The sequence below is a fragment of the Pan troglodytes genome, chromosome 5 (assembly GCF_028858775.2).
Source record: "Pan troglodytes isolate AG18354 chromosome 5, NHGRI_mPanTro3-v2.0_pri, whole genome shotgun sequence".
NCBI classification, from domain to species: Eukaryota; Metazoa; Chordata; class Mammalia; order Primates; family Hominidae; genus Pan; species Pan troglodytes.
The window spans coordinates 42,253,433-42,267,207 of NC_072403.2; the positions used below are offsets into that span (position 1 = coordinate 42,253,433).

Genomic DNA, 13,775 nt, shown 5'->3' on the forward strand with positions numbered 1-13,775 from the left:
CTCAGGAGTTCTAATCTAGGAGAAAATAGGCCACGATGACCTGCACCCTGAGTTATGCAATCAGAGAATAGGCTGCCTCAAGAGGGGAGGAAATGCCTGTCCCTAGAAGTGTGCAGGAAGATCTGGTGACCATCTCAGAAGGGCCCACAGAAGTGATCCTGCATTGTTTGGAGGTCCTGGTGTTCTGGATGAAGATCCCTAGTCATTCATGCATTCATTCATTCAATAGATATTTAGTGAGCTTCTGAGCTTAGGAAGTTTGGTCTTAGGGAAACAGGATTTCCCAGGGCTCAGAGGAGAGTTGTGGGTCTTGTGCTTGAACCTCACTATTAGAAAGTGTTTCTTAGAAGTTGTGTTAAAATTTCTAACCTTGGCCGAGCGTGGTGGCCCACGCCTGTAATCCCAGCATTTTGGGAGGCCGAGGCGGGTGGATCACAAGGTCAGGAGTTCAAAACCAGCCAGGCCAATATGGTGAAACCCCATCTCTACTAAAAAATACAAAAATTAGCCAGGTGTGGTGGCGCACACCTGTAGTTCCAGCTACTCAGGAGGCTGAGGCAGGAGAATCGCTTGAACCAGGGAGGCGGAGGTTGGAGTGAGCTGAGGTCACATCACTGCACTCCAGCTTGGGCAAGAGTGAGACTCCATCACAGACAAAAAGCTAAAGAAAACTCAGCAAAGAAACAGCAAACAGAGGGAAGGTAAGTTAATCTTGGCACCTGGAGAAAATTAAATTTTTAATTGACAAATTATAAATAATAATTGTATATATTTATGCGATACAAAGTTATGTTATGAGATATATATAAAATTTTGGCCAGACACAGTGGCTCATGCCTGTGATCCCAGCACTTTGGGAAGCCAAGATGGGAGGATTACTTGAGCCCAGGAGTTTGAGAACAACCTGGGCAACATAGAGCAACCCTGTCTCTTATTTTAAAAAAAAAATTTAATTTTAAGGGCCAGGTATAGTGGTTCAGACCTGTAATCCCAGCACTTTGAGAGGCAGAGGTGAGAGGATAGCTTGAGCCCAAGAGTTCAAGACCAACCTGGGAAACATACTGAGATTCCCATTTCTACTAAAAATTTTAAAATTAACCAGTGTGCCTGTAGTCCCAGCTATTGCAGAGGCTGAGGTGGGAGGATTACTTGAACCCAGGAGCTGGAAGTTGAAGGTGCAGTGAGCTATGATTACACCACTGCACTCTAGCCTAAGTAAGCAACAGAGCAAGACCCTGGATCTAAAACAAAATAAAAATTTACTTTTAAAAACTCAGCTTTTCTCCTCCCCTCTACTTACGGAGTCTTCCTGGCAGCTTGCAGATCCCCCCTTCACCCAGCAGGTTAATTTGAGCTTCACATCTGGCTTGCACGTGGGTGCCTAGGGGAGGCATGGCTGCCACAGGGCTTATAGGAGAAATAGCCAATTCTCCCTCCTAGAGAGAGAAAAACCAGGACAGTCAAAGAAGAGCATCTTGGTGACGGCTCAGCCATCTTTAAATGTCTTAAGAATTTTTTTGGAAGGGAAAGAGTGTTTATCTCCACCAGTAGACTGCATCAACCTTAAAGGTAGGAACCATGTATATCTTCAACTCAGTACCATCAACATGTTGTACCCAGTGGACACAATAAATGACATCCTTCCAATTCAAGCTTTCCATGCATGTGCCTAACTCCAAGAGGGATCCCCTGCCAAGACTTGTATGATTGAAATCTGAAAGCCTAGGAATCCTCACTGGATCCTTGGTGAGGACAACACAGGAAACCTGAGGGGCCAGGATCAAAAGACCTTAAATCAGAAATAAACAGGCCAGGTGCGGTGGCTCACACCTATAATCTCAACACTTTGGGAGTCTGGGGCGGGTGGATTACTTGAGGTCAGGAGTTTGAGACCAGCCTGACCAACATAGTGAAACATTGTCTCTACGAAAAATACAAAAATTAGCCGTGTGTGGTGACCGGCGCCTGTAATCCCAGCTACTCAGGAGGCTGAGGCAGGAGAATCACTTGAACCCGGGAAGCGGAAGTTGGAGTGAGCCAAGATCACGCCACTGCACTCCAGCCTGGGCAAGAGAGCAAGACTCCGTCTCAGAACAAACAAACACTATTTTCAAAAGAGAAAAAGAAAGGATAAGGATAAATTTCTGAATCCTAAGGTCTCACCACGGGAAGCCTGTATCTTTACAATTCAACAATCAGCATGGCCCCCAGAGATGACGGGGTTCATCCATTCAGATGAGAAAATGAAGAAAGTGGCAGGATTTTGTAGGAACAGGAAGCTCCTTCGGGCTCATGCCCAGCCACAGGCTGCCACAGTACGGAAAGGAAAAGTGAAACCAGCTCCATCAAGTCATTTTTCACTCTAGGATTGTCAAAAGCTTTACTTTCATCTCTTGGGATCCGAGGAGAGATATCTGCCGAGAGAGAATTTGGATCGGAGCCAGCAAAGCAAACTCCAGAAGCCTTGGCTGCTGCGAAAGGGGATTCAACACCTTTCGGGGTCGTTCTCACTTCATTTCCAGCCGGCCCCCCTTTGGTGCTGTTTCCCAAGTAATCAGACCTCAGGGGTTGCCTCCTGGTGGGGAAAGGGAAGCTTGCCTTGCTGGAGAAGGGGCTCAAGGCACAGGACTTGCCTCGGACTTGCCAAGGAGGCTTGCAGGAAGCTCTTTGTCTACTCCTCTATCCTCATCCAAGTAAGAGGAGCGGGGAATTCCGAGGCTGTAGCTGCCTGGGAAACGCCAGCCACGGAGCTGCTGAGGATCAGACTCCTGGGTTTCAGCATGGAGGCCAGGGAAGGGTCTGATAATGGGTATGGGTCCTGGCGAGAGGGGAGTGGAGAAAGGCCTTGGAGTGGGACGGGGCGCCAGCTCTGGGGGCAGTTTCGAGGCACCTAGAAAACCGGCGAGTGGGGAGGGGCTGCTAAAGAGGGGCTCCCTGCGAGAATGCGTTCACCAGCTGTGAGGACCCGGCTGGCGCACGAACTTCCAAAGACCTCACATCTGGTTGGTGTAGGGGCGACCAGTGGTAAGGGGGCTGCGGAAAGGGCCCGCAGGGGCTGTGCGTGATGCCTTCAGAGCTGTGTATGACACCGAGAGAGTCAGGGGCGGTGACCTGCGTCTGGAGGTGGAAGGGGAAGTGAGTGAGGGATGGGTGTGAGGTTTAGGAATGTGTTGGAAAGAGAGATTCCCGCCAGGTAAAAGGTCAGATAAAATAGGTTTGGAAATCTAGGTGGTGAGGAAAGGATGCGGGAGCAGGTGGCTCTGCGTGCGCGCTGCGTGTTCAGCCGCCAGGCTCTTACCTGCATTACAGGTGGAGGTGAGGAAGCCACCGGCTTTCTGTCTTGAGCGCTCCCCTGGCTGTGGCTGCTGGGGCCCTAGGCCCGCGCCCCGCAGTCCTCCTCCGCCAAACCCCTAACCTGGCTCCGAGAACTGGAAGGTCGCGTGGGAGGAAATCTCTTTCGAGAAGCGCCAAGGCGTGTGCGCCCGGGTCCTCCGCAGGCGGGCAGGCGCGCGAGGCGCTCCGGTAATCGCTATCCTTCCGGGAAACGAAAACGAAAGAGCGGGATGCGGTTCCACTTGCGCCGCTGCGGGCTAGGGGCAGGGCAGGGCAGGGCAGGGGCCGGCCCCGTGGGAGCGCAGCCCCGGGGCGCTGCCCGCTCGCTAGCCTGGGAGGCGTGGGTCCTGCACACAGCCTCCAGCCGGCGGACAGTCCCTCTGGCGACCTGGCCTTGGCTCCCACTGGGGCAGAGGCGGGATTCTGCAGGATCTGAGGATCTAAGGGGACCCCTGGTCCTGAACTCGGAACCAACTGCGTCTCTCACGGTCCCGAGCCCAGGACCAGGACCCTGTGCGTCTCCGCACATAGGATAGGAAGGGGCCGCGCACGGTGCCTCTCCCTTTAGGGGTGAGTGACCTTCCCGGCCCCGATACTGTCTCGGCCTGCCGTTTGGCCCCGCGGAGGCCCCACAGGTCCGGAACCGTCGCGCCACCATCAGAGCGGCTGTGCTCTCCTGAGCAGGGCCAGACTACTCGGAGATCCCGACTGACACCTTTTCCTGGGCCTCTGGGTGCTCCAGGGTTGGTGCCTGCCCACCCATCACCCTTTCCATCTGTCTCAGCTCCCCGTCTCAAGAGAGGTTGTGCGCATAAAAACAAACCAGCAGAAGAAAAGGAAAGAAAAGCATTAACAACCTTCTGCTGAAAATCTGAGGGTGTAGACGCTGTTACAAAGTAGGCTTAGCACTGGTATATCATCACAAGCTCTAGGCCAGCAATAAGAAACCAGTAAGAACAAGGCCAGAAACCCAGTAGGAAAAAAAAATGAGCAAAGGATATGAATAAACAGTCCACATAAAAGGAAATGCCAAAGGGCTCCTGAATATACAAAAAGATGCCCAGGGTGCAGTGGCTCATGCCTGTAATCCCAGCACTTTGGGATGCCAAGGTGGGAGGATCGCTTGAGCCCAGGAGTTGGACACCAGTCTGGACAACATGGTGAGATCCTGTCTTTACTGAAAAATTAAAAAATTAGCCGGGCATGGTGGGGCTACACCTGTAGCCCCAGCTATTCAGGAGGCTGAGGATGGAAGATCGCTTGAGCCTGAGAGTTGGAGGCTGCAGTGAGCCGTGACTGTGCCACTGCACTCCAGCCTGGGCAGCAGAGAAAGAAAAAGATGCTCGGACAAACTCACTATTTTAAATGTGCAAATTAAAGTTATTCTGAGATAGAAATTTTTACCCATAAATTTGGCAAAAATTTAAAAGTTTACTAACATAATCTGCTGGAAAAGCTGAGGTAAAGTGGTGCAGCCCCACAGCGGGGTCTGGCAAATTTACAAATGCATTTTCCTTTCACCCAGCAATCTGCCTACCAGAAATTTATTCAACAAATATCCAAAGTATACATAGTTACTTATTTAATTATGGTTTATAATAGCAAAGTATGAGAAATAACTCAGGTGTCCACAAAAGGAGGCTTGATAAAGTAATGCACATTCATTTCTTTTAATTTTAATTTTCTTTTTTTTTTTTTTTTTTTTTTTTAGAGACAGGGTCTCATTCTATCGCCCAGGCTGGAGTGCAGTGGTGCCATCAAAGCCCACCTTAACCTCCAACTCCTGGGCTCCAGTGATCTCCCACCTCAGCTCCCAAAGCACTGGGATTACAGATGTGAGCCACCACACCCAGCCAAATTATGTACATTCATTTAACTGAATACAATGCAACACTTTATGGAGTTCTCTGTGGATCATGGCAAGCTCTCCAAGAGGCAGTATGGCATAGTGGATAATAATCTAGACTTAGGAACACCTGCCTGGTTTGGAATCCCAGCCATGTCATTTACTGGCCGTGTGCCCTTGAGCAAGTTTGTGTTAACCACTCTACTGCCTCCCTCTACTAACTACTGCCTCAATTTTTTAACAGTAAAAAAGAGCAAATAATAATACCTATCCCATAAGGTTGTTATGAATAAGTAAGTTAACTTTTATAAAACACCCAGAACAGTGCCTGAACACCCACGCTAAGTAAAAAAATCAAGGTACAAAACAGTGTGTATTACATGCTACCTCTTGTATGTAAATATACGTGTGTGTGTGTGTGTATGTATGTATATATGTATTAATTAGCATTTATACAAAGAACCTCTGGAAGAATACATAAAAACTAATAAGCATAACTGGAATTTAGAGTAGAAAATAATAGAAAGGGTTTTTGTTGTAAACCTTTTCATATGGTTGTGATTTTTTTTTTTTTTTCTGAGATGGGGTCTTGCTCTGTCGCCAGGCTGGAGTGCAGTGGCATGATCTCGGCTCACTGCAACCTCCGCCTCCTAGGTTCAAGCGATTCTCCTGCCTCAGCCTCCCGAGTAGCTGGGACTACAGGTGCGCGCTACCACACCCACCTAATTTTTGTATTTTTAGTAGAGACAGGGTTTCACCATGCTGGCCACAATGCTCTCAATCTCTTGACCTCGTGATCTGCCCACCTCGGCCTCCCAAAGTGCTGGGATTACAGGCGTGAGCCACTGTGCCTGGCCTTGTTTTGATTTTTGAATCATATAAATAAAAACCTATTCAAAATAAATTTTAAAAAGACAGTTTTAGGGCTAGTCAGCCAGAACCTAAGTAATAATAGAAATAAATATGCACTGCCTGCGACAGACTAAAAAATGGAGACATTTCCCTTTGGAAGGACAAAGTCAATGCTATGTATAATCAAAGTCTACAAACCAATATGAGCAGGAATAAGTGGCTAGACCCTGCCGTGGGGTTCCTCCTTCAAAAAAGAAATATGCACAGGGGTTTCATGCTCAATAAAATAACAATATTTATTTCATTTTTAGAATTTTTAAAAATAACACTTCCCCTATGAAGAACTCAAGATACATATGTAAACTTTTAATTTATAACAACAAGCTTTCCTAATATTTATAATTCTTTTAAAGGAGGGGAGAGAGGGACTATGAGGTAGACAAAAAGGTAAAAGGAGAAGCATGCAGGTGAAAGAACTGCCTAACAGCGTGCAGGAGAGAATGAGTGAAATACATTCCACAGGCAAAGGGCCCACCAACCAATAATAGCAAAACCATCCAGCAATAGGAAAAGAGAAGTTTTTGCCTAGTGATAGATTCATAACTCTTTCAGGTCTTACATTCTTCTAGAAGGCAGGACTGTTGGCCAAGGACTAAGCACTCCCGATTTTAAGCAGGCATATGCCTAAAAGAGGATGACAGAGCAGGGAAAGATACCTTCGAGCAGGGTCGAGTGGTATGGGAAAACACTGGAGTGGTGAAGGAAGACTTGAAGGGGGTCACAGAGGAGTGAGGGGATCAAAGGTGAGAAAAGAACGTAAATGTTGTAGAATCAGAGCCTGAGAAGGAAACACCCAACGGTGCTCGTGGTAGTAGTGGGGCCTCTAGGCATGGAAATGGGAAGGTAGATGAGATGAGCCATATGTTGAATTTGAGTATTAGAGACAAATGTTTCACTTCGATTTTCCAGAGAGGGTTGGAGCCAGGATTGGGGCAGGGAGGTGACATGTCACTGAGAAGGAGAAGCTGGCACTGCAGATCTGGACATGAGTGACAAGAGTGGAGCCAACAGGTCACCAGAGGGCATGGTGCCCAGGGAGTGGGCCAGGAGGTAGTGCCCATTTCTGTGGCCTTTAGTTTGAGGACGAGGTTCTCTTTCATTCCTGGAAGGAAATGTTCAAGGTTTCCTCACAAGGAGCCCTGGGACCATCCACAGCGCTGGTGTTTTCTGGGCAGCAAGGCTTCCTGGGGTCCTAATTACTCCTTGGGCTTTACTGTGATGTGATCGCAGACATCTCATAGCTAGCTCCTCCGAAGAGACAAATGGCTCGTGAACCCGCAGTTCTTCAACAAACTGGGTGTAGACCAACAGTGATGGGTACAAAAAGAGGGAGACGGAGAAGGGTGTTCTTCCCATCTGTCCCAGTGGGATTCATGTTTCTCAGAGGGTAAAAAGAAAACAGAACTTGACCACTTGACCTTTACTTTCCTTTTACAGCAAATGGTTGTTCCAGAAAAAATGCAGCAACACCTGAACTCTTCTAAAGAAAAAGAAGACAAAATGATCTAGTGCATCTCGGCCATCCTGTTGAAGATCCTATTTGAAAAAAGGGAGACACAGAGAAAGGTTTTTTTTTTTTTTAAAGTGATAGAATAATCCAAAGTTAAAAATTCAACACAATGGAAAATATTAATTCAATCCATGCTGCAAACAAGCTTCTTGGGTTGCTTTATGAATTGTATGAGCTGAAGGACAGTACCTTCCATATGGTCATATCCTCACAACGCCTCTGGACATATTTTCCTATCTGACCGTCTTTCCCATCTGGCCTCAAACTCCTGGGCTCAAGTGATTCTCCCACCTCGGCCTCCCCAGTAGCTAGGACCACAGATGCATGCCACCATGTCTGGCTAATTTTTAAAAATATTTTGTGCAGACAGGGTCTCACTATGTTGCCTCGGCTGGTCTCAACAAACTGGGGCTCATCAGTAAATTGGGGCACTCTTTTCAGGGCTGATAACCTATTCCCCTGGATTCCCAAAACACTTTCTTAGTTCTTTCAAAGAGGTGAGCAAGTTTGCCTTGAGGCTAGAAGAATGGAGAGAAGACTGGGCATGGTGGCTCCTGCCTGTAGTCCCAGCACTTTGGGAGGCCAAAGCAGGTGAATGGCTTGAGTTCAGGAATTTGAGACCAGCCTAGGCAACATGGTGAAACCTCATCTCTAGAAAAACTGAGCCAGGCATGGTGGCACACACCTGTAGTCCCAGCTACTCAGGAGGCTGAGGTGGGAGGATCACCTGAGCCTGGGAAGTTGAGGCTGCAGTGAGCTGTGATTGTGCCACAGCACTCCAGCCTGGGCAACAGAGGGAGATCCTGTCTCAATAATAATAATAATAATTAATAATGTCTAGGACTTAGATGGGCAAAGAGGTGAGGTGAATATTAAGTATTTTGGAGCAGAAAGTAACAACTGTTTATGTCGGAACATCAGAAAAAGAAGACCGTGGGTCAGACACAAACGCTCCCCCGCCTGCCCCCTGCAGTCTGTTCTCAGCACAGCCCCCTCTGTGGACTGTTGAAATGCGGCTTCTCTGCTCAGTGCCCTCCGATGGCACCACCTCACTTAGAAAAAAAGTCCTTGCAGTGACCTCAAGGCCCTACGTAATCTGCTCACCACCCACCCTTCTGACCATATCTTTTTTTTTTTTTGAGACGGAATTTCGCTCTTGTTGACCAGGCTGGAGTGCAATGACACGATCTCGGCTCACCACAACCTCCACCTCCCAGGTTCAAGTGATTCTCCTGCCTCAGCCTCCTGAGTAGCCAGGATTACAGGCATGCACCACCAAGCCCGGCTAATTTTTTTTGTATTTTTAGTAGAGACAGGGTTTCTCCATGTTGGTCAGCCTAGTCTCGAACTCCCGACCTCAGATGATCCGCCCTCCCCGGCCTCCCAAAGTGCCGGGATTACAGGCGTGAGCCACTACGCCTGGCCCTGACCATATCTTTTATGACCTTCTCCCTCACTCAGCTTCAGCCACACTGGCCTCCTTGCCATTCTTCAAACACACGAGACGCACTCCTGCCCCAAGCGCTTTGCTGTCCTCCTGCCTCCAATCCTCTGCCTCCTCCCCAATATCCACAGCTCAGTCCCACACTTCTTTCAAGGTTTTCCTCAGAAGTCACCTTCTTGGTGGCTCATGCCTGTAAGCACTTTGGGAGGCCAAGGCTGGTGGATCACTTGAGCCCAGGAGTTTGAGACCAGCCTGACCAACATAGTGAAACACCCCCTCTACTAAAAATACAAAAATAGCCAGGTGTGGTGGTGCATGCCTGTAATCCCAGCTACTCGGGAGGCTGAGGCATGATAATTGCTTGCACCTGGGAGCAGAGGTTGCGTTGACGACTTTGTGCCATGGCATTCTAGCCTGGATGACAGAGTGAGACTATGCCTCAAAAAAAAAAAAAGTCACCTTCTCAATGAGGCCTTCCCTTAACGTCTCTACTTAAAATTGCAAACCCCAACACTCCTTATCCCTTTCCTTGCTTTATTTTTCTCCAAAGCATGTATCTCTATCTGATAAACTACATACTTTATTTGTGTAGATACTGTTTGTCTCCCTTAAAAACTCCGTGAGATCAGTAATATTGTCTCTTTGATCACTCCCGTATCTCCGGTACTTAAACAGAGCCTGACATACAGCAGGTGCTCAATATAAGTTGAAGAAATGAATTCAGGAAGGAATGAAAAACCATTAGCAGTAGGCTAAGGAACTTAGACTTTGTCCTGCTAGTAACCGAAAATCATTAAAGGATTTTTCTTCCCCTCTTATAGTCGATATCAGCTAGGAAAACGGAATGAGTTTCCTTTCAGCATGGCAGACAAGAAAAAGTATAGAACACTGAGTCAGATGCTCATATATTTAAATTCTAGTTTTGCCACTTAGAAGCTAAGTGACCTTCGATAAGTTTTGTAATCTCTCTGAAACTCCACTGCTTCTCCTGAAATACCTATGACAGTAATTCATAGGGTTATTGGGGGAATTAAATGAAACATGTAGAAGTGTCTCAAACAGTACCTGGAAAAAATGTTTTAATAAATGTTTGTTTCCCTCCCTTCTTTCTAACAAACTGATAAATTCCCTATGCATTATGATATCAGTCAGATTCCCAGAGGAAACAGATGGCACACCCAAATTAGGCTAATTCGAGGTGAGTTAAATAAAGAGACTCTAAAAGGTGTGGAGAAACCACAGAGGATGGTGTAGTACCTAGACCCGGTGACAACTCTGTTGGGGCATAGAGACAGGGGCGTAGGGACAGGGAGGGAGCAGTTTCCAGAACCCAGAAGGAGAGAAAAATTTCAAAGGCATATTTAAAATTCTAAAAGTGATGAGAAGCCTAACTATTTTAAAACATGCTTTATATCTAGAAAAAGTATATGTCCCGGGTTAAAAAAAAAAAACTGAATTAAAAAAAAAGCAGATACTTGAACCAAAACCCCACACAACTCAATGGCAAAATAGAAGATTTTTTTTTTCTTTTTCAGATTCAGGATCTCCCTCTGTCACCCATGTTGATGTGCAGTGACACAATCATAGCTCACTATGGCCTCGAATTCCTGGGCTCAAGCAATCCTCCCACTTCAGCCTCCCAAGTAGCTGGACTACAGGCACACACCACCACACCTGGCTAATTTTTTTAAAAATTGTTTTGTAGAGACAGGGGTCTCAAACAAAAAAAAGAGAGAGAGAGAGACAGCCTGTTGCCCAGGCTGGTCTCAAACTCCTGGCCTCAGCCTCCCAACGTGCTGGGTTTACAGGTGTGAGCCACTGTGCCCGGCCTAAAAGATGTTATTTTGAGAAACACAGAACACTTTTGAAAAGACAGAGCACTTGCTTAAGTAAAAAGAACAAGAGAGCAAAAAATTTGGCAGCTCAACAACAATCCATTTAGCAGATAAAAATATAACTTGATGAGCTGCTTGATAGGCAGTTCCAAGAGCAAGAATAAAAGTTTCTTTAAATACATCAATGGCAGGAAGGCATCTAGAGAATCGATGTGACTGCTTGATTAAACAGAGTACAAAAGGTAAATAAATGATGACTATATAGGAAAGAAAGTTACCATGCCAGACTTGAAATTCTGTTAAAGTTCCTTGATTTGAACTTTGAAGCAGCAAAGCCTTCAGCATTTCAGAGCCAAACTTAGGATTTTTTTTTTTTTTTTTTTGAGACAGGGTCTCACTCTGTTACCCAGGCTGGAGTGCAGTGGCACGATCACAGCTCACTGCAGCCTTGACTTCCCAGGTTCAAGTGATCCTCCTACCTCAGCCTTACGAGTAGCTGGGACTGTGGCCACCACACTCGGCTGGAATTTTTCAAACTATTATTTTTTAAATGTGTTGTGGTCTATTTAAAGGTGTTCTAGGCTGAGCGTGGTGGCTCACGCCTGTAATCCTAGCACTTTGGGAGGCCGAGGCAGGCAGATTGCTTGAGCCCAGGAGTTTGAGACCAGGCTGGGCAACATGGTGAAATCCTGTCTCTACAAAAAAATACAAAAAAATTACCCAGGTGTGGTGGTGGGCAACTGTGGTCCCAGCTACTCTGGAGGCCTACGTGGGAGGATTCCTTGAACCTGGGAAGTTGAGGCTGCAGTGAGATAGTGCCACTGTACTCCAAATTGGGCAACAGAGTGGGACCCTGTCTCAAAAAACAAACAAACAAAAGAAGGTATTCTAAAGTACAAGTTTATAGGTTTATAGTACAGAACAAATGTCTAGGTCAAAACCAGCCTTATAAAGTTCTGCAAGAAAAGCTGGAGCAGGCATAAGGATAGCTATACAGATCAGCGGAACAGAATTGAGAGTACAGAAAGAAACCCTCATATTTACAGCCCACTGGTTTTCAACAAGGGTGCCAATGATGGCAATGGCTGCTGTCCTCATGCTGGCTGCAGCAGGAAGGTGCAGCTGGGGCCACATGCTCCATGGAGCCAGTAGGAGCCCAGCCCCTTCTGAGTTGGGGCAGGAGCTCCCTGGGTGCCACTGTGGCCACCCTCCCAGTTGCAGGACCCAGGCATCTCTGCAGCTTGCACCCTCAGGGGCCCCAGGAAGCACCCTACCCCTACCCCTGAAGGCTCAGGGGTGTCTGCTGCCACTGCCTGGCCTCTCTCTGCTCCCAGAGCCTGCTCCAATCTCTGAGCAGGGATTGGGGCCGAGTCCTGCATGGCGCCGGAGGCAGATTGATTCCTGGGTGGAAGGGGGTGCGTCCCCAGTGAGACCCCACCTTCAGGCCAGGGAAGGCCTAAAGGCTGGGGGCTAGGCTGCCAGTCCTGTGGACCAGAGTGAGGACTGGTGGTGCCTCTTCCAGGCCCACCCATGGCCACCCATCGACCAATCAGCATGCACTGCCTCCCCTCTGAGGTCCATATAAGCCTTGGGCTCAGCCAGAGCAGGGCAGATGATGTCCTCGGGACAAAGAGGGTAGAGAGACAATGGGATGATCAGCTGCAGAGAGGAGCTACCCTCCCTGCTGATAGCTGGAGATAAGGAAACAACAAATTGCAGAGAGGAACTGCCCTCTCTGCTAAGAGCTGCAGAGATGACCTGCTGGCAGAGAGGAGCCACGCTTCCCAGGGCCGCCTCTCCACTGACAGCTGCAGACATTGGGACGACTAGTTGCAAAGAGGAGCTACTCTCTCCAGGGCCTCCTCTCTGCTGAGAACTGAACACTCAATGGATAACCTGCCTACAGAGAGGAGCTACCCACTGCGGATCTCCTCTGAGCTGTTGTAACACTCAATAAAGCTCATCTTTGTCTTGTTTACCCTTCACTTGTCTGCATACCTGATTCTTCCTGGATGCATTCTTACTGGGTGCAGGACAAGAACTTGGGCAAAAGATGCCATGGCCACAGAGGTTTCCGGCCAGAAAATTGACACCCCAAAGATCCCATAACACCAAGACAATTTATAGGGAAACAATAGTCTTTTCAACAAATGGTACTCCAGGCACAGTGAGATGTACCTATAGTCCCAGCTACTCAGGAGGTTGAGGTGGGACGATCTCTTGAGCCGAGGAGTTTGAGGCCAGTCTGGGCAGCATAACAAGACCCCGTCTCAAACAAATAAACAAACAACAACAAAATCCAAATGGTGTTGGGACAACAACCCATATGCCAAAAAATGAAGATAGACTCTTAACTAAAATGTATGTAAAAATTAACTTCAAATGGATCAAAGATCTAAATTTAACAATTAAAACTAAAAAGCCTTTAGAAGAAAACATAAGTGTGACACCCAAAGCAAAAGCACTAGCAACAAAAAGAAAAGTAGATAAATTGAACTTCATCAAAATTCAAAACTTTTGTACTTCAAAGTGCACTATCAATAAAGTAAAAGGACAACCTACAGAATGGGATACGATATTTGCAAATCATATATCTGATAAGGAACTTACATCTAGAATATACAAATGACTCCTAGGCCAAGGCAGGAGCCCAGGAATCCAGGACCAGCCTGGGCAACATAGTGAGGGCCTGTCTCTACAAAAAATAAAATAAAATAAAAATTAAAAAATTAGCCAGGTGTGGTGACATGTGCCTGTGGTCCCAGCTACTCAGGAGGCTGAGGTGGGGGGATCAATTGAACCCAGGAGTTCAAGGCTGTGTGAGCTATGATCACAGCACTGCACTCCAGATTAGGCAACAGAGCAAGACTCTGTCTCAAAAAAAAAAGACTCCTA

The 13,775-nt window shown here is 47.2% G+C and overlaps 2 protein-coding genes across 10 annotated transcripts in view; both read right to left on the bottom strand.

Annotated features, from left to right (window-relative positions):
- Positions 1-3,940, bottom strand: part of ETV7 (ETS variant transcription factor 7) — a 33,930-nt gene extending 29,990 nt beyond the window's left edge. For 8 of the 9 annotated variants that reach the window (XR_010157697.1, XR_010157696.1, XM_063812409.1 and 5 more), the window contains exons 1-2: positions 3,299-3,940; positions 1,301-1,436 (exon numbers count right to left, since the gene is read on the bottom strand). Coding sequence is in view for 6 of the 9 variants with exons in the window: in XM_063812409.1 (XP_063668479.1) it covers positions 1,301-1,436; positions 3,299-3,304 (142 nt within the window). In the remaining 3 variants the exon portion in view is untranslated. The remainder of the gene's footprint in view (positions 1-1,300; positions 1,437-3,298) is intronic. The other variant, XM_063812411.1, reaches the window with a different exon arrangement.
- A 2,361-nt stretch (positions 3,941-6,301) lies between these two features.
- PXT1 (peroxisomal testis enriched protein 1) overlaps positions 6,302-13,775 on the bottom strand; it is a 35,556-nt gene continuing 28,082 nt past the window's right edge. Inside the window, exon 3 of the mRNA XM_016955348.3 lies at positions 6,302-7,627. Coding sequence (XP_016810837.1) covers positions 7,523-7,627 — 105 coding nt within the window. The 3' untranslated portion in view covers positions 6,302-7,522. The remainder of the gene's footprint in view (positions 7,628-13,775) is intronic.